The 21,183-nt window shown below is 37.8% G+C and overlaps 1 protein-coding gene across 1 annotated transcript; it reads right to left on the reverse strand.

The window, feature by feature from the left end:
- Window positions 1-10,441: 10,441 nt before the first annotated feature.
- On the reverse strand, window positions 10,442-20,389 carry calml4b (calmodulin-like 4b). Its single transcript, XM_044356878.1, has 5 exons — window positions 19,972-20,389; window positions 19,828-19,858; window positions 18,256-18,396; window positions 12,841-13,029; window positions 10,442-11,024 (listed from the first exon to the last, which is right to left on the reverse strand). The coding sequence occupies exons 1-5, from the start codon at window positions 19,972-19,974 to the stop codon at window positions 10,927-10,929; spliced, it is 462 nt and encodes a 153-aa protein (XP_044212813.1). The 5' UTR covers window positions 19,975-20,389; the 3' UTR covers window positions 10,442-10,926.
- Between the last annotated feature and the right edge of the window lie 794 nt (window positions 20,390-21,183).

Below are 21,183 nucleotides of genomic sequence, written 5' to 3' on the forward strand. Positions count from 1 at the left end.
CAAACAAGGCTGAAGGTCGCAAAGCTCCAGTATCACCCCTCAAGGCTGTTATGCTCATTGCATTTCATAAAAATAGTGAACAGAACAAACAGCATAAATGGGAATTTTCCCAAGAACAGCTGACTCTGGTTTGTATATACAGTATCTAACAACAACCATAAAGGGTTGTATTATGTCCTACACTGCAACAAGACATTTCCTATTTTGGTCAAGTAATGAAATATCTACTGTACCACACGTATTCTGTTTTGACTCTGAGTCTGTTTAAGTTTCCATGTCTTGGGTAAAGTCTCAAGTAAGTTTTGGTCAAGGTTTTACTGATTTTATTTTTTAAAAACACCCTGGTGTCGCTGGATTCCACAACTTTTTGTACGCTTTAAAAATCCAACAAGTTCAAATTAAGCACCAAAATACATCATGGCTATGTAATCGTCCTTGAGAACAACACATAGATGTGATTTCTGATCTGACGTGCCTCTCTGTAGGGTGACAGTACTGCTGTTGTCATTTAAAGGGGCCATATTATGCTTTTTGTGATTTTCTGTTATTTACATCCTGTTATGATGTCAGATATCTATGCTAAACATGCCAAAGTTCAAAAACTTGAACATGAACATATGTAGCTTTTCACATTTGTAAGGTTTGCTTTTGCAGAGCTTCAACCAAGCAGCAACCTCCAGGGCTGAAAAATGAAGCCAATGAGGAAGTGCCAAAAACTGCAGTTCTTCAAATGACCACTTGAGGCTCCAAAAGCGAGTCAGTCCCCATAGACCTCCTTGTTAAAATGCCCAGAAACAGCAGAAGTAAACATGTTTACAGCCTGGTCTACCTTGCCGACGAGCTGACGTCAGCTCGTTGCGCTGTCCATTCCGTAGCTTTGGTTGCTAAGGTTGTTGCTAAGGTTTTTCCATGTGTTGTTCACCTTGTCCACTCATATTTCTTATCAGATTTCAGCTCAAACATGTTGAAGAGCAAGAAGAAAAAAATCTACGACTATAGTTTGTTTCATAATTTGTTGTCATAGCCTCCTGAGCTGCTGGAAGTCGTCAGTTTCCTGAAGCTGACCAATCAGAACAGAGTGGGCTCATCAGGAGGCGGGGCCTTAAAGAGACAGGAGCTAAAACAGCCTGTTTCAGACAGAGGCTGAACTGAGGGGCTGCATAAAGGACCAGTATGAGATAAGTAAGGAGGTTTTTTTTTTACTGTAAATCATGCAAAAATATTCCAGTCAAGCCCCAGAATAAAAATATGACTGGATTTTTTTTAAGTTTACATATAAGTTTGAATAACATATGTACAGTATATTTTGATCCATAGGTGTTGGGTAAATGTCAGTAAATGTTTTTCTGGATTGGCTACAGGTTGAAATTTGTGGTATCAGCTATGAAACTGAGCAGGAAAAATATTTATTTCTACAAAGCACTTTGGGAATTGCCACTTAAATTATTGGAGAAACACAGATTCATAATTAATCACTCACTCAGAAAAGATAATGCAATAATCCAGGGATAGATTTTATCAGACTGATTTGTCTGTAAAGCCAAATGTGTCGCACAGTCTCGGACAGAGTTCAGTGCTTGGATTAACTCTGTTTTTAGGGGGTGAAGTGGCCTCGTGGACTTCAGTCAATAATCAACATTAATGAGGGTAAAAACCAACAGGCTGCTGAAATGCTAGTATAGTCTAGTAGCAGTAAGAGTTATTCATCCCTACCCTCAAAATGTGAGTATGTGACTCACTGTGAATAATAATGAAAGCAGCAGAGTTCAGACATCGCGGCCTCAGAGCTCACAGAGGAAAAATAAACACTTTTACGAAAAGGCATCAAGGCTGAAAAACAGATTCAGACCCTCTGAAGGGTCCTTGAAGAAGACTCTGGTTACACCGGAGAACTGCGACAAAATGTCAATCAATATGTTTGTGTTTTTGTGGTTTGTTGTTACTGACCGACACCAGACGTAATTTAGATAACAAAGCACTTTTATTATAATGACTTGACTATCTCACTCATTCAAGATGACAAAATATTACCTTCTTTTGTGATAATTACATTAAATTCAGTATTATACCAAGGTAATTTTCTTGTTTCCTTGAGATTTATTAATCCTGACATGATTATCCCGTATTATCAATAACAAAGTGCTTTTTCTCTTTGCTATAATTTGATTTAATTATCTAATTTAGCAAAACCATATTTTGTTGTTTCTATGGTGCTTATATCAACTATTTAAAACTTGAAGATGATATATTAATCCTGACTTGATTATCTCCTGATAATCCAGCTTTTTAAAAACAATTTAATTATCATTTAATTCAGATAAAATATTGTTTTCTGTTCTGTTTTTGCTTTACTATACAATATATATCATTATTGAAAGTCTTCTCCTGTGGTGACAACTTAATTCCCTCACTATCTTTTAAGATTTCATTAACTCAGGATTTATTAACCCTGACTTGATTATTCTTATCACATTTTGATAACGATCACATTTTCCTTATAATAATGTATTTTTGACATTCATTACATATACTGTATGTTAATTTTTGAAAATGTTATCGCAAAGTAACGATTTAATTACCTTTTTATCTTGAAATGTATTAATCCTGACTCGATTATCTCATCAGATCTCCATAATAAAGCACTTTTTCATTATAATAAAATTAGGTCAAAACCTGGTGTATGTCTGGATCGTGTATGGTCAGTGTGTGAAATTGTGGCCAATGTGTTACAGGGATAGTAAGTTGTAGTTTCTATAATATAGGGTATAATAAAGGGTATAAATGCAGTTGCAAGAACAATACTTTCCACTTAATTCTTGGGATGTTTGATTTGAAAGAGAACAAATTTTAATTATAACTATTCTAATTATCTGTTAACTCCACCTGTTCTTTCATTTGTTTCTATCTGTGGATGTCTGTAAACATATGGTCTAATCCATATGTTTACTTAGGATTAGCATGCTAGGCTAACAGCCCATCAGCTGTGTGATTTTATACCTGTGCTGTGACATCTTTCAGAGCACACAAACACCGTAAACACACCTGTCAAATGCCCAGAACGGTGCTGTTAAACCAGAAACACTGCAGCTACACCTTATGTTCATATTTTAAAGTTGGTTTCAATCTAATACCAAGTAACAGAGGGCCAGAATCGCTGATATCAATACAGATACTTTTTATTATTAAAAGCGGGTTTTGTACTTTAATGTAGGGGAGAGCAGTGTGTCATGATTTATGAGGTGAATGCATCATCAACAGGCTAAATCTGGATACAGTCTCATGACCACTAAATGATTAACCAAAGGTTAACAATCATTTTAAGGTGATTGGTAGAATTTCTGCCACCAGTGAGACTCAGGTTTGATTCCCAACTGAAGCATTTGAATGTCTGAATATAGTCTTTATTTAATCAGTCTGCTAAAGTAACAGCTAACAATGACCAATTACAGTTTGAAAATGTAACATCAACCAATGCTGAAGATCCAATTTGAGTAAAATATTAATTTTGCTGCTATATATACCTGGATATTTCTTGCCTCTATGAAAAGACTCTGCCAGTGAACTCTGTCTGAGGCATTTCCCTCCTCCTCCCTTCTTTTCTGTTGCAGCTCAGAGCTCTTCTCGTGGTTTTTCATGTGTTTAAACAAATCCGTGTTGTTGCCACAGTAGTGAACATCCTTCCTACATACATCGCAGTCTGCAACGTTTTCAGTGGCAGCTGTAAAATAGCTCCACACGATGCTCCTCCTTCGTTCAGCCACCACTGCAGGCATGTGTTGGACTGGGGCCAGATGATGAAATGGGTACAACGTAGAAGAGAGAAACTGGTATCGATCCTATTAACGCTAGAATTGATCTTTAAAAACCAGACGTAGTATCTGTAGTATCAATATTTTGGGATTGATCCGCCCACCCCTAGGCTACACACAGCATGGCTATGCTAACGATACTAGCCATGCTAACCAGCTGCTAGCCATGCAGGCTGGTAAAATGGATCAGTCATGTCTCTTTGTATGATGCATCTGTCAGTCTCGGAGCCTCCATGTGAGACGCTTTGGTTGGTAAATGTGTGTTTTTAAAACTTATTTGAGGACTGAGCTCACTCTTAGTCCCGCTGAGAATGAGCTACGCTCAGGGCTCCGCTGTAAACGCCTCCCGAGGACGTGATAGAAACTGTTTGTGCCAATTCATTTTGAAAGAGCAACGGCCAATGGGGAAACTTCAACACTGGGCCGGCCGACCAATTCAAGTCAGTTTTATTAATATATCGCCAAATCATAACAGAAGTTATTTCAGGGCACTTTTCACAGAGAGCAGGTCAAGACCGGACTCTTTATTTTAGAGAGACCCAACATTCCCCCATGAGCAGCACTTGGCGACAGCAGCGAGGAAAAACTCTTCTTTAATGGGAAGAAACCTCAAGCAGAACAGTGCTCCAGGTCCATCTGCCTTGACTGGTTTAGTTGAGAGAGAAAGAAGGAGGGAGGGGAAAAGAGGAGAGAGAGACACAGAGAAGCACAACAACAACAATAATAACACTAACAAAAATAATAACAATAGAAATATGACTACTACTAATAATAATAATAATAGCAGGCTTGTGACTTTATCACTCAGTCAATCAGTGACATATATTTGGGGTTATAGGGCCAAAACATGTGCATTTTCTGTTATGTTTTTGTGGTACATATATTAATTTTTGTTATTCACTACCCCAAGATAATAATATTATTTTATACATTAATCCTGACTTGATTATCTCATCACAGCAACTCATCTCAATTTAATTATGAAATTCAGCAAAATCATGATATTTTGTTATGTTTTTGTGCCTATTCTGATTAAATCACAAGGTAACAAACTGAGATGTGAGATATATTAATTCTGACTTTGTTGCCTTATCAAATACTGATAACAAAGCACTTTAAAAAATAATTTAACTGTTATGTTTTTGTATTTACTATATACATTTACCTAATTATCTCCAGAATTATTAATCATAACTTGATTATCTCATCACCTTTTCATGGTGACTTTGAGTTACCAAATGTCTATTTCTGTTATGTTTTGTCTTACTTATATCTCTTCTTTTCAAACTCTTATCCCAACGTAACGACTTTATTATCTTCTTGTCTCAAGATATATTAATTTAGACTTAATCATCATCATGATTGTGATCATCATCATCATCATCATCTGTTTAATTTTCCTCATTATTCTAAGAAAGTAATTAAATTTCAAATTTGTGCGGTGCTGATTTTAACTTTTATGTCCAAGATAACGATCGAGATAAAAGTTATCTCGTTATCTCAACGTATCAAACTTGTGATTATGATTTATTCATCTCATTATCTTCAGATAACAAACTGTGGTCATAACAAACATTTCGTGCAATGATATAAATCAGCTCATTATTGTTTTTCTGTTCTCTTCTGGGATGATGAAACAGACTTGGAGAGACCATGAAGCTTGTTACCTCGAGATAATGAGACATTAGTTTCCATCTTGAAACAGCAGTGTTTAATATCTTAAATCATGATAATTAACAAATTATATAACCTCCTAATTGCATTTTTATCTTTGGATAATGGACATTAAAAACTAGTGCTGTTTGTTTTCTGGTGATAAATACATAAAACTCAAAATGTAAAGACAAAAAAAACTCAAAAATATCATCCGAAATCAATATGGACATGTGAAACCAGAGGTTGGTGAATGTTCTTCCACAGTATTCGCACTATTTGTACCAGAATCATGAATTTGCTGTCATGTTTTTCTCTCCCTGCACTTTTAACTGTCTTCTGCTCCCAGAGGAAATAAATACTGACTAACAGACGCCCCACCCTTGATGTCTGTACTTTGCTGTTTCTGCCTCAAAGTGGAAGTGAAAAACACAGCCGGCATCGGGTTACACCTCCAGGGCATCATTTCATAATATCAGCTGTCTAACAAGATTTCATATAGGGAGAGGAATGACTGAATGTGTTGTGTGAGCAGGCTGGATGAGCGCTCGTTTCGTCTGAAAGTAATGATGTGATATGAAACGCTGTGGGTGGAACAACGAGCCTGTTAACACTCTCCGTCAACTGTAACAAATCCAAAACCCAACGGGAGGCTTTTTTTTACATTCATAAGATGATGTAAAAAAAAAGACCTCACGCACCCTTGTGGCACGGAGTGGTTTTTTGATCGACAAACACCAGCGATCACTCACACTGACGTGACGTATGAAGCCTGCAGCTCTCATTTATCACTACAATAAATTGGTCACACTTGAGCTCATCTCTCATTCTTAAGTGTTTCTAGCAGCAGGCGGCTCAGGCTTTAAAACGGCTGTGAGATTTTATCACTTAACTTCAAGAGATGAATCTCTGAGCCCTGTGTGTGTGTGTGTGTGTGTGTGTGTGTGTGTGTGTGTGCCCCAAGTGTTCCCTATAAATCATCACTACTTGTGCTTGTACTTGAGAAACAGCAGCACGTCAACAAGAGATCTTCAGTATAGATTGGAAAGTACATTTACTCAAGTAAAATTCTGAGGTACTTGTACTTTATTTGGGTATTTCCATTATATGCTACTTTATAAATATTGTACTTTCTACTCCACTACATTTATTTGACAGCTTTAGTTACTTTTCAGATGAAGATTTGACACAATGGATAATATAACAAGCTTTTAAAATACAACACATTGTTAAAGATGACACCAGTGGTTTCCAACCTTTTTGTCTTTTGACGTCTTACAAAAAGCAGTGTGTAGTCGGGGTCACATTTCACATGTCTATGAGTTGTTAACAGCTCCACTAAATAGTGATTTTTCCCTCTAAACTTCTCACATGCTTTCATTTCAATAAATGTTCAAATGATCCAATATTTCAGCAAAAATCAAAGATTAGAGAAAAAGTCCAAAAACTGAAAACAGGTTTGTGTATCAGAACTTTATATACATACAGTAGGTGGTTATGTACAGTATGTACAACCTGTTCAGATAGACAGTAATGAGTGAAATGTATCAATCATTTTGTATGTTAAACTAAATAAATATGTATAATTTGTAGGTACAGAGGGTATCATAGTGTTCCAGGGTTATTGCACAGTGCCTGATTTAACTGTTCATAAGTGTGACGGCGAGCGCGGCAGGTTGTATTTCCTGAGCTGGTGCAGGAAGTACATCCTCTGCTGGACCTTTTTGATGACTGTGTTGATGTTGGACTCCCAGTTCAGGTCCTGGGAGATCGTAGATCCCAGAAATCTGAAGGATTCCACATTCGACACTCGGATGAGGCCGATGACCGTCTTGTCATCTGCAAATTTCAGGAATTGAACAGACTGGTTTCCTGACAAATAAACCTAGCAACACCTCTAAAGATCATTATTAGTTACGCTATATGTCATTTTTTATGTGTAGCAAAACAGAAATGTGAAAATAACAAGTTTTGGTTTTGCAGGGATTTATGTGCTGGAACTTTCTTGGCCAGGAGCAGTGAGAAGTCATCTTGTATCACCTGTTCTTAAAACCATTTCTGTTAAAATATAGATTAAATAAATAGCAATATGTGTGTACTAATTTCCATACCTGGCGGCTTCTTATCAAACAGAGAAAACAAGATTTTTGGAGCGTTTGCAGTTGAACAGTTGTGGATTATTACTTTAACTCTATAATCTGCAGTATAATAATATTTGTGGGACTCAGTGAGTAAATCCACATAATGTTACAGAAGGCTGCCCTCCAGTGACCTAAAGACAAATGCAGTGTACAGTCTAGCTGAGTGTAACATCTGGATGAACTCTGTTTAGCCTGATAATCAGTATTAATGCAGGCAAAGACAACAGTCTGATGCAGCCCTGAGGTGACTGTTAGCGGTGAGAGATATTCAGCCTGATCCTGGAAAGTATGTAACAGTGAATAATAATGTAAGCAGCAGCAGAGTACACTCTTCACAGCTAGATGCAGACCCAGCTGCTCCTCAGGGCTCAAAGCGAGAAAAGACATGAGAGTAGAGAGGAGAGTGAAGAGCTTCAACCCAGCTGCAGAGGACAGAAATATCTGACAGAGCAATATATTCATAAATCAATGTTCTCCTTCAGCGATTATATACCATAAGAGGGTACTGGAAGAAGGTTCCAGTGTTTTGTCTCCTCACTACAGCCGAGTCAAAACCCGGCTGATGAGTTTTCCATGTGCGAAGCTCTGCTAACAGCTGATGACAGGACGGTTTAATCTTCCCCTTCAAAAAATGTTCCAGACTGTGTTTGCAGAGAAAATATGTCATCACACAGACAGAAAAGACGTCTGCAAAGTGGTACTCATCTGAAACTTTGGAGGGATGTTGCGTCTTGGAAACACCAGCAGGCCTGAGGATGGTGACATCATTATCTCCTATTGAGCACTTTTCATTTGTTCCATTTCCTGTTTGGTCCCTGGTTGCTATTGCTGATATAGTAAATACAAGTCTGGGTCCTGATTGGTTCACACAGCCTGCTATACATTTCTTAAAGTTGGAAACACATGTCCACATATTGGAGGAGGTCATGTGACCTGGCGGCACATATATCAGATTAAAAAGAAATTTATAATGTCTGGAATTATTCAGACCCATGAATCAACAACAAACCAAACCCACCAGCATATATACTGGAAATGAACCACCGATCAGCCACAACATTAAAATCACCTGCCTAACATTGTGTAGATCCGCCTCATAAGTTGTGAGGTGGGGCCTCAATGGATCGGACTTGTTTTTCCAGCACACCCAACAGATGTTCGATCGGACTGAGATCTGGGGAATTAGGAGGCCAAGGCAACACTTTGAACTCTTTGTCATGCTCCTCAAACCATTCCTGAACAATTTTTGCAGTGTGGCAGAGCACATTATCCTGCTGAAAGAGGCCACTGCCGTCAGGGAATACTGTCGCCATGAAGGGGTGGTTCTTGGTCTGAAACAATGTTTAGGTAGGTGGTACGTGTCAAAGTAATATCCACATGAATGCCAGCAGGTTTCCCAACAGAATTTTGCCCAGAGCATCACATTGCCTCTGCCGACTTGCCTTTTTCCCCATAGTGCATCCTGGTGCAATCTCTTCCTCAGGTAAACGATGCACACGCACCTGGCCGTCCACATGATGTAAAAGAAAACGTGATTCATCAGACCAGGCCACCTTCCTCCGTTGCTCCATGGTCCAGTTCTGATGCATTGTAGGCACTTTCGGCGGTGGACAGTGGTCAGTGTGTTCTGACACCTGTCTATCATAGCCAGCATTACCTTTTTCAGAAGTCTGTGCTACAGTAGCTCTTCTGTGGGATCGGACCAGATGGGTTAGCCTTCGCTCACCACGCACACCAATGAGCCATGGGTGCCCATGACCTTGTCGCTAATTCACTGGTTGTCCTTCCTTGAACCACTTTTGGTAGGTACTGACCACTGCATACCAGGAGCACCACGTAAGACCTGCTGTTTTGGAGATGCTCTGACCCAGTCATCTAGCCATCATAATTTTATCCCTATCAAAGTCACTCAGATCCTTATGCTTGTCCATTTTTCCTGCTTTCAACACATCAACTTCAAGAACTGACTCTTCATTTGCTGCCTAATATATCCCCCCCCCCCTTGACAGGTGCCACTATAACGAGATAATAATTATTTACTTCACCTGTCAGTGGTTTTAATGTTGTGGCTGATTGGTGTATTTCTCCATTCTTTCAAATTTTCTCCAAACAATCTCCTCAGTACAGTGATCAACCGCTTATATGGATCAAAAATCTTAGGGCAGAATTATTCCTATACAAATGCTGTTTAAATAATTTGCTTATAGTAATCAAACAGTCCGCTTACAGTGTTCATTTTTGGTCTTTCATACATGAAAACGTGAAAAAAATATTTAAACTATGGTAATACTTTTTTTTTTTTTTACCTTACTACCATGATACACACATGATATGTATTTAGCGGCTGCGGTACCATTATCAGGTGTCGTGGCGCACCTCTGCAGGGTTGTGCGGAGGTGCGGGGTGTGGGTATAAATCAATTCTAATAATTATCCGCTTATAGTAATCAATTTGACCCGGACAGACGTGATCACTATAAACGATCTCCTCAGTATTACTGAATATAGAAACTCAGGACTCTTCTGGATAATGTAGCGATCCTATAGGTTTATATTATGAACACCAGTTTCAATTATTTCCACTTTGTTTCTGAGAAATCACGTTCTGTCTGTGATTTTGTCGGATGGCTAAGAATACAATGAGCCTTGGTTGTTGCTATCAGAGCGTAATGAATTCAAAACACTTTGTCTCTGAAGTTGTAAACAATAGACTTACTAAATTCACTAAAAGGGTGCATGTGACTGAATATTAAGTTTGGTTGGCTGATTGGCTGTTTCTTGCTTAAATGCACCTTGGAAGTTGTAGTTAATGTCTACCCTGAATTTTTTATGTGCAGTCTTGAAACCTCAACTTTTTTTTACTAAAGAACCAGATATTTTCTGATGCTGTTGTTCATCTTTTGTATCTTTTGATGGTTTAATCAAGAGATTCATGCCAATTGAAACCGCAGAAGAGCTCAAACTGTGAGTCACTAACACTGTCCCTGGGAAAAATTAATGAGATTTTTATTTCCAGACACACTGTTTAAGCCATTCATTACTATTTTACTCTTCCATTTTTGATATTATAAGGCCTTAAAAAGAGACAAGACTGTCTAAACTCTTCATGTTCAGTATCTTCAGTATTTTTCTGTTTTTGTCTTGAGTATTGATTCAACAAACCGACTGTTGTTAAGTTATGATTGAACAATGTGGAGATTCAAACTATCTTACATTATTAGTAAACTAGCAAAACATAAGTGACTTGTTTCAGTTCATCAAAATTGAAGTGTATCTGTTTTAAGTCCCTTTGTCTCCGCAGCAGCTGGCATGTTGGTTGTGATGTCAGCGTTTCATAGAGCAGCGTGTCACCGCTTTAGCAAACTGCTCGCAGTGGACCCGCCCGTCAGCTCCAACACCCGCCTCCTTCAGCAGCTCGTCCACTAGAAACAGAGTGACACGCCTGTCAATCAAAGGTTGCTTTAAATTTAAATGTTTCAATGAACACTATGTAAGTATTCATATTGAAGCCATATGTAAAGAGACTTATGCTGCATTCACTAATATCACAGTTTCTGTAATAACGACGATCAGCTGTTGGCTCCATAAGTGTTTTTCCTTCATTCTGTATTCACATTTTAATATTTTCTTTAAAAGATCTCCTCAATGTTAGTGAACATAGAAACACAGGACTCTCCCAGATACTGTCCCAGTCAAGTTATGACCACTAGTTGTAATTATTTTGCCTTTGCTTATGAGAAACTGTGTTTTGTCTGCCGTTTTAGCATCGTGGACCGCTATAAATACTACAGTACCCATGAGCCTCGGCTGCCGTTTCTATGGAGAAGAAGCCAGTCAGAGGAGGGATCCAGAGAATTTAAAACATTGTTGAAGTTGTAAACAAACGTGGTTATAAACATAGTTGCTTATTTCAAGTATGAAACTGAACTTAATTTACATTGCAGACTGTTTTCTCAACAGTGTCATCTGTAGTGTCACATGACCGAATTTTAAGCTCGGTTATTGACTGTTTTTTGCACAAACGCACCTTGGGAGTCTTAGTTAACTTCTACTGTGGAGTTTTTATGTCCACAGTCTTGTACCTTTGACTTTTAGATGTTTTCTAATGCAGTTTTGGGCTGCAACTAACAATTCGTTTCATCTATAAAATGTCAGAAAATAGTGAAAAATAGCCGTTACAATTTCCCAGAGTCAAAGGCAACGTCTTCTCATGTCTTTTTTGTCTGACCAACAGTCCAAAACCCAAAAATATTCAGTTCACTATCGTGTATGACGGTGAAAAGCATTAAATCATCACATTTGAAGAGTTGAAAACAGCAAATGTTTGATTAAAAACATGTTAAAATGAATATTTGATTATCAAAATAGTTGCTGGTTGATTAATTAGTTGATTGATTGTTGCAGCTCTGATGCAGTTGTTCATCTTTTCTATTGATGATTTAACTGGTGCTTCATCAGGAGTAAAACCTTTGAGTCAAAGCGGAGCTGTTTTGGAGAAGTGGGGTTACGTGGTTAAATGTTTTGGTTCTAGTGGAAAGCATGGATGGAAATGTTTCCAAGTCTGACTGGGATATAAAACAACAAATGATAATCATAATATGATGATTACGGCTGCAACTAATGATGATTAATTTGTCTGTTATTTTCTCAATTAATTGTTTGGTCTACAAAAAGTCAGAAAATGTTGATCGCTGTTTCCCAAAGTCTAAGGTGATGTCCACAAATGTCTTGTTTTGTCACCAACCCAAAAGATATTCAGTTTACTGTGATAGAAACCAGAAAATATTCACATTTGACAAGCTGGAATCAGAGAATTTGGACATTTTTCCCTTAAAGAATGACTTAAAACAACTAATTCATTATCAAAATGGTTTCAACTTATACAACCAATTGATGAATTGACTAATCATTGCAGCTCTAATGATGATGGAATAATATGATTCTTTCCTTTGTCTATTTTGTTAAATTGGATAAAAGCTATGTATGAGTTTTTCATCAGGTTTAGATTTAAAATATAAATGTTGTGGAGTCTAAAGAGCTACATTACAGGAATAAAATGAAGGAACAGAGAAAAGCAGAACAAAGGTAAAATGTGTGGCAACAATACAAAACAACACAATAAAACTGGGTTATAAAAGACTGACAGGGATCCAGAGGATTAAAACATTATAGGACATTACTGTAAATTAAATGCCAGATTAAAATGTATCTACGTGCAGATGTTCTTCATACTCTTACCCTCTTTATCAGTCAGTTTCTCTCCGAGCCCAGTGAGCTTAGCTCGCAGCTCAGAGGCGAGAATGAAGCCTCTCTGCTCCTTGTCGGCCATCCTCATGGCCTCCAGGATCTCCTCCTCCGGCGCCTCCTGCTGGAGCTGCCGGTGCATGATGCTCAGGAACGTGGAGAAGTCCAGTTCTCCGGCCCGATCTGAAGGAAGAAACCAACAACTTTACTTTTACTGGACTGGTTCTCATCTGTCCAGAATAATAGATAAGCTCAGACTTTTATTGATGTCTGCAGGAGAAATGAGTTCGCTGGAGAAGTTAGAAGATTCAGTGTGGAAAAAGAGATATAACATCACACAGTGAATGTGAAATAAGTTGTTCAAACAGTAAAGCAATAAAACAGAATGTAAAGAGCTGAGCTGTTAGATAAGCTGGTAGCAGTTTAAACATGTTAAATAAACTGTGCAGGTGGAAACTTTGAGCAGTTAATTAAAGCTGATTCATACAGAATTTCCCCTCATTTACTTATATATGTATTACACAAAGACATTACAAGAGAAAGTCAAATATCAGTAACCTTTATGTGGACATACAGAAATATTAAAACCGTAATAAAAATAAAAGTAATCTATTGCTGCTGTCAACTGAAAGCTTGAACTTTTCAGGAAGGAGAAGAAAAAATGTTTCCTGGATTTATCTTATAGGTTCTAAAAGCCAAAAGGTTATCTATTTTTTTTAACCATCAGACATACAGGTATCTGTCAGTAAGTTGAGGTGAAAGTGTAAAAATCACCAAAACATCAGTCAAATTTTAAGGGAGAGACAACATATATGAAATGAAATATGTGAAATCTAAAAGAGAGGATACTGTAAGTGAATTTTTATATTTGTACATCTACTTTTACTGATTTTTATTTTTACTTTTGTGAATGCGTGTGTGCTGATGTGGTGTTCATTTTATAATTTGTGTGTATGTATTTCTGTATTTTTAAACTGCTTTAAAATGATTTTATCGTGATGATCAATTGCTTTTATCCTGATGGTTAAGCACATTGAACTGCCGTTGTGTATGAGAGGCGCTATACAAATAAAATTGACTTGACTACAAGATCATATGTGTATTACGCAGTGTAATGTTACAAAAAAAACAACACACATTGTCAAATATATGCATTTTTTGTCATGTTAGTGTGGCTCAAAGGAGCAGTGGTGGTTTGACACTTTAGTCCAGAGTGAAATATCTCAACAGCTATTGACATTTTTAACAGACATTCATGGTTCCAAGAGGATGAATCTTAATGATCCCCTCCAGACGTGTATTAAGTCATGTAAAAATACCGATATGGTTTTTCCACAAAAAAAAAGTGTAATTACCATGTTAAAATCCTTAAAATGGCATCTACTCCTTCTCCCTCTTTAAAAATGACAGAATATATAAATGTGCCTGAACAAGACGTCTCCTACTTTCAGACTTTCAGTGAGCACAGAGAAATTTTCCAGTTTCAGTAGATGAATGTGAAAACAAACTCTGCACATATATCTTTCTGCAATGACACTCAAACATCCAACGGTAGCAACAAGAAGAAAAACACACTTGAGAGGAGGGTACTTAAAAGTCTTTGGTGATTCTCCAACTTTTCATCAAGTGCCACCAAAAGGTCAGAATTTCCACTTGTCCAACACAAGATATTTCTAAAATTAATGGCCCAAGATTTCTGTTATATGGGTCCTATTATGTTTTTCCTTATTTGAGCCATATATATATATATATATATATATATATATATATATATATATATATATATATATATATATATATATATATATATATATATATATATATATATATATATATATATATATATATATATATATATATATATAATGTTATAATGTCAGATGTTCATATTAAACGTGGCCAATGTGTTAAATAACGAGGTAGAAGTAATCCCTGTGAGTGAAAAGTACTGGCTTCAGACTGATCGCTCAGTTTCCAACAGTTTTTTTCTATTTTCAGCCTGAGCCAAATGTTGGCTCATGAACGATTTCTTTATATGGTCATCTGCTCTGCTTTATATGGTGTTTTTCCATTGTTCTGTGGGTAGTCAGGCCGAGCCGTGACTTGAGTCGAGCTGGCACGCTGTGAGTGTTTTTCCATTACACATCAGGGCAAAGTAAAATTAGTTGTTTACCTGTTAGGAGGTGTGCTGGTCGTCTGCAGCTCTTCATTAAACGTCATCATCACTGTGGCTGTTTCTGCTTGCATTATTTCTAACAAGCTCTGCTAATTCAGTGAGACACACGTTTAATTTCCTGTAAATTCTTCACAATAAAAGTCTCCTGTTTAGTCATTTAAAAGCTTTTAATATAAAGCTGTAAAGCAGGAAATGTTGTGTTTTCATCAGCAGTAACTTAACACAACTCTGATTCAGGTGCCCCTCGGCAGGTTTCCAGAAAACTGGCCAATCAGAACAGACTGGGCTCATCGGTAGGGGGGCCTTAAAGAGACAGGAACTAAAACTGCCTGTTAGAGACAGAGGCTGGACTGAGGGGCTGCATAAAGGGTCAGTATGAGGTAAATAAGGAGTTTTTTGAACTGTGAATCATGCAAAGCCACTCTAGTGGAGTCCAGAAATAAAAATATAGAGCTGTAAATGAGTATAATAGGTCCCCTTTAACATAGCATGCTAACATGCTAATGTTAACATATTTGAGTTTCTTACTGCTTTAAAACAGCTTTTGTTCCTCAGAAATCATGTTCTTTTTATGGGATTTATTGACGATAGAACAAAAAAGAGGATAGCACCAGCCTTATCCTATCCTAAAATACTCGTTCTTATAGCATGGTACCATGCTAATTGTACACACGTTCATTCTTAATGACTTCAAGGACCAGTGTGTAGGATTTAGTGGCATCTAGTGGTGAGGTTGCAGATTGCAACTAACTGAATACCCCTTCCCTCTCCCTCCCCTTTGAAGCATGTAGGAGAACCTACAGCGGCCGCAAAACTCATGAAAAATGCAAAAGTCCCTCTCTAGAGCCGGTGTTTGGTTTGTCTGTTCTGGGCTACTGTAGAAACATGGCGGTGCAACATGGCGGCCTCCGTGGAAGAGGACCTGCTCCCTCTGTAGATATAAAAGGTTCATTCTAAGGTAGTGAAAACACAACAATTCTTATTTTCAGGTGATTATATACTAATTATAACATACTTATAAATATTATAATCCATTTCTGCCATTTCCACTAGATGCCACTAAATTCTACACACTGGACCTTTAATGACAAATTTAGAAAACTGTGCAGTTTTGTCAGACGTACACGCTCTGTTGTTGCGTTTCTGCTCTCATTATTTTGGACTGATGCTTCTACTGATTATTCTTATCCTGTGATCTTACAATGAGGATGGATGACGAAAGCGTGTGTTCAGACACACTGATGATGATGGAAAACAGCAGAAATAAGATCAGAGGGGAGCTATGATCTCGCTTCTCAGGAGGAAATCATTAAAATGGAGTAAACAGTGACAGCTGTGTCCCTTATCTCGTGGTCACATTGTGTTTTGTTTGATTACCATTTGCTTTATTTGTAATTCTGCCTCGTTAAGCATCCCTGCAGTGACCCACATGAATCCTTTGTGTCCGTTTATGTCATGCCATGCAAGGTGATGAAATGTGCTGCAATTCATTCAAATGCAGAATGCCTGAATTAACAGGCTGCATTACAATTTACAAACATTTATAATTTCATTTAGCAAACGCTTTTATCCAAAGCGACATACATCTGAGAGCTGATACAACACAAACAGGGATCTAGTCAGGAGAGAATGACACAGTAAGTGCCATAAAGTTTGAGTCTGATAGGATGTAGATGCCAACAGGTGGTGCACAGAGACAACGCATAGAGTGAATAGATTTCATTACTGATACAGACACACAATATCAGTCCATATCAGTCAGATCAATAGACAGGAAACAACCTCAATAATTTTCACAATTGATTAAACATTAAAACTACAGTATGAATATTATATTTTTATGTGGAATATGCTTCTGTGACAGAGATATTCCCTTCTCATGTTTTTAAGTGAGCCTCGCCCTTCTATCCAATCAGAGAAGGCCAAGTCAGCTCACGGCTGTCAATCAATTTGTAAACACATTCCCGGGCTGTATTTATCAAATCATTCCTAACTGGTGAAAAAATCTCAGAGAGATGTATTTTTGGTCCTCCTTTTAGGACTAGGAGCATTTTATCAACTTTCTTAACTTAGGAAATCACTTCTTTGCCAAAAAAAGAACAGATATTGTAACAGGGAACACGTAGCTTTACAACAGTAATGAATCAAACAGCGTTTGAGGCAGCGTTCAGTTTTTATGCTCCACATATTTGGAACAAACTCCCAGAAAACTGCAGGTCTGCTGTAACTCAGTTCTTTGAAATCAAGGCTGAAGGCTGTTCTGTTTGTTGCTTCCTTTTATTAAACCAAATTAGAGATTTAATATCTTACACTGCACTGTAGCTTTTATTCTCCTGTTTTATCTGTCTTATTCTAGTCTAACTTATTTTTTAATTTCCAATTTAACACTTTTTAATTGTATTTAAATGTCTTTTTATATTGCCTTCTATGTGAAGCACTTTGAATTGCCTTGTTGAAATGTGCTTTACAAAGAAACTTTCCTTGCCTTTAACTGTGCTTTTACAGATATTGAGCATGTGAAAGCGACTAAAACATTTATGAACACCATCATGCCCTGGCTGAATCAGCTGATGAATCTCAACTTCATTACAACAGGTCAAATATTTTTTATAAAGTCTCATATTTTTTTAGGCTGTTTTAGAGATGGGAAATGCACCATGAGAACAGCCTAACACTGTGTGATATTACAGAAGAGAAATATTTTAACATAAGTTAACAGGAGTTGCAGTTGAAGAGGAACTGGACAGTGGAGGAAAAGATATCAGAAGATACAGCTGTGACCACATCGCTTAGTTTGCAACATGTAGCTGTGCAATATGTGCAAGATGCTGCAATGTTATGGGAATTGTAAAACAATGTGGTTGAATGAGGCTGATTTCACACAGCTGGGTCACATTACGCCTCCCTACCATTTCAATTTACTTAATAGCCGACATTCATTTTTTAACCCATGTAAGTGGCTCTGTTTATAGTGTGTGAAGGCTGAATGGTTGTGTATATATCTATGTAAGAGAATCATAGTTTCTACTTTGTGTCCCAAAACAGAGACGTCACCTTACTGAAAGTAAATGACGCTTCATAAATGAGTCTTAAGTCCGACTCTGAGGTTGGAGTATTTTTAGTCCTAAATTAACTATTAACTCTTTTTCTCATTTCCAGCATTTTTACTCTTTTTTAGTTGAAAATGTTCATAAAAACAGGTTGATGGGACACACAATTAGTGACAGGTGTACCTATGTCGTGGCTCAGCAGGTGTCGTTGGACCTCGGAGGGGGTGGGGTTTGACCCGAGGCATCGCATCACTATAATGAGCTCCCGGGCTTCGATCTTTCCCTTCCGCTGGCGGTCGTACAGAGAGAAACACTCCTTAAACTCTGCAACAACATGAGATGATCACACACACACACACACACACACACACACACACACAGATGATTTGTTTAGCCAACCAACCTTTGTAAAGAAAATTAGACTAAAGAGCAGCAGAGATTTGCACATCCAGCCTGTATTAACATGAGATGCTGGATGAAAGAGTCGTGAAGGTTCAGAAAGGATTAAACACACACACACACACACACACACACACACACGGATTAAAGCTTCTTTCTTAATACTTCATTACATGCTGTACAGTGTAGTTTTGGCCTGACGAGAGTCTTCAGGGTGAAATGTGACATCATATTAAATAAAGTATTAACAAAAAAAAAAGCATCAAGGAAGTTCTAATCCACTTTCTAGATAATCCTTCATGAAATATTTCAAATTAAAGTAAAATGAGTTAAGCACAACTTACACCAGATATGAGAGATTTTTAGCCTCTTTTAGCTCCTAGTTTTTGTTTTGTGGTACATTTACAGTCTGATTCTGTCTCAGTGTTATTAGACAATAATACAGTTGCCTTGTGTTGTTTTTCCTTTTATATGTTTGCAACATCCTCTGTGAATTGTATGTTAATTTCCATTTCCACGAGGTCAGACCAGGACATCTGTTCTGTTGGACCATTTTAGAAAGTATATTATAGTAAAGTATGTTGTTAATCTAGACATACAGGATGTATACAGCTGTAGAATAAACACTGTATATATAAACTTTAGCAGAACAGCTGTTGACGCTGCAGAAAAACCCAGGAAGGCACTTTCATTGAACTTTTTATACAACCCTCATCATGGAACTATTTTTGAACCATTACAGGGCGTCTTGCTGGGATGTTACATCACGCAATGTCTCAATGTTTTCTGGGAAACGAGGATGTCCTGTTAGGTAAACACAAAGCCAAAGAACACAATATCTCCTCCACCCCCTTTCAACTAGAGACAATCATTTCCATTTAGTGTCTCCTCATTAGTCTAAAAACTGTGTTCAGATAGCGAGCCATTGTGTTTAATCACATTAGCGGGTCGTGGAAGCCAGCCAACAGATCACTGCGTGAATCTGCTCAGCTTGAACAGGAACAAGTGCTGCTTTGTGCAGAGGCAGGCACACGGAAAACTCTGCTGTCTGATTAAATACCGACACTGCTGCCACTGGCTGGAGGAAAAATAATCTCATAAAAAAAAAAAAACTACTAGATTTGTTTCCTGTGTTGCCATAAACTCTATTATACAAAAACAAATGTATCAGTCATCTGAAAAGTGGCTGTTTTTGTTCCATCAACACACAGCAGTCATGACTAATTCCTGTCTCCGCTGTAATTCGTTGCATTGTCTTGCACCTGAATAATTTGTCTGGATGTGCACACGCTCAGTCCCTTCTCCTGTAACTCCTGTCTCCGCCCAGCACTAACGTAAAATGTGTAAGAGTCTTACCATTAATCTGATCCTGCGTCAGGAACTTTGCCTGTGATGAAAAGAGAAAAACAGCATGAGTGAGGGGGAGACGAAGCAGAGAGTAAGTACAGTAGCAGGTGAAATCAGCGTGAAGCGTCAAAGAGGACTCTGTAATTATCTCACCATCGTGGCTGCGGTCTGAACTCTGCTGGCTGTTACTCAGCTCAGGGAAACTGATCCAGGCTGCTGTAAGATGAGGAACGTAATGGAGGTGGATGGAGGATCCTGGCTGGGTGTCTGTTTTTGAGAGGCAGGACAGGCGCAGGACACGTCCCTCCATCTAAAATTTAAGATTCTCCATGTGTCAAACTCATCAACTGATTCTTCTACTTCTATATTTCCTACATTTCCCAGAATGCCAGTTGCAAACCCCCCAGAGAATGATGTAAATGACCTTTAGTATGGGCCAGCATACTCAGAGAATTTGTTGTTTTTCATGTTTATTCATTTCATTTTGTGTTTTCTTAAGGTTGAGGTATTGTTTCTTCTGTTAGTTACAGTTTTTCAGGTGCGTCTTAAAACAAGTCAGGTGTCCGTATGAACAGTGAAAGAGGTTTTCCTCCTGTTCATACTGGATATTAAAAGATCCTTCAAATGTGCTTTCAATGTAAGTGATGGAGGCCAAAATCCACAGTGTGTCCACACAGTCATTTAAAAGTTGATGTGAAGCTTATATGAGTCTTCAGCAGTCTGAGTTAGTCATATCAAGTGGATATCTGACACATTTACAGTCTTTTTAGCGTCGACATTTGTAACTACACTAATAACTAAAAATCCAGCCTCAGAACAGACCCTTTCTCAACAGTTTGTTCACTTCATAGCTTATGTTTTTAGATTAGAACAGTAATTTTTCGAAAAACAGTAATCTTTGTTGCTGAGGTTGTTCACGTTGTCCACTGTCATATTTCGGATCTGATTCAGCTTCAACATGTACGGATGTCTTTGAAAAGTTTATATTTGGAGTAAAGAACAAGAAAAAGTTGTGAAATCCTGCCGGTATCGTTTGTTTACGTAGCCTCTGGAGCTGGAGGAAGCTTCCTCAGGCTGACCAATCAGAACAGAGTGGGCTCATCAGGAGGCGGGCCTTAAAGAGACAGGAGCTAAAACTGCCTGTTTCAGACAGAGGCTGAACTGAGGGGCTGCATAAAGGACCAGTAGAGGATAAATAAGGAGTTTTTAACATAACTCATGCAAAGATATTTCAGAAGAGTCCCAGAATATAAATATAGAGCTGTAAAAGTTCAGAATATGTCCCCCTAGAGTGACTATTAATACAAGCACAAATACATGTAACACAGCTGGCTTGAATGTTTATGATAAAGTGGATCAATAATT

The sequence above is a fragment of the Thunnus albacares genome, chromosome 7 (genome assembly GCF_914725855.1).
Source record: "Thunnus albacares chromosome 7, fThuAlb1.1, whole genome shotgun sequence".
In the NCBI taxonomy this organism is placed as follows: domain Eukaryota; kingdom Metazoa; phylum Chordata; class Actinopteri; order Scombriformes; family Scombridae; genus Thunnus; species Thunnus albacares.

Excerpts from the sequence above, each read along its gene's own strand:
- calml4b (XM_044356878.1), bottom strand. Across the intron at positions 13,030-18,255 it reads CCTGCTGAGCCACGACATAG|ATCGGGCCGGAGAACTGGAC; the intron begins GTACACCTGTCA and ends TTCTTCCTTCAG. Across the intron at positions 11,025-12,840 it reads GAAACTGACTGATAAAGAGG|TGGACGAGCTGCTGAAGGAG; the intron begins GTAAGAGTATGA and ends CTCTGTTTCTAG.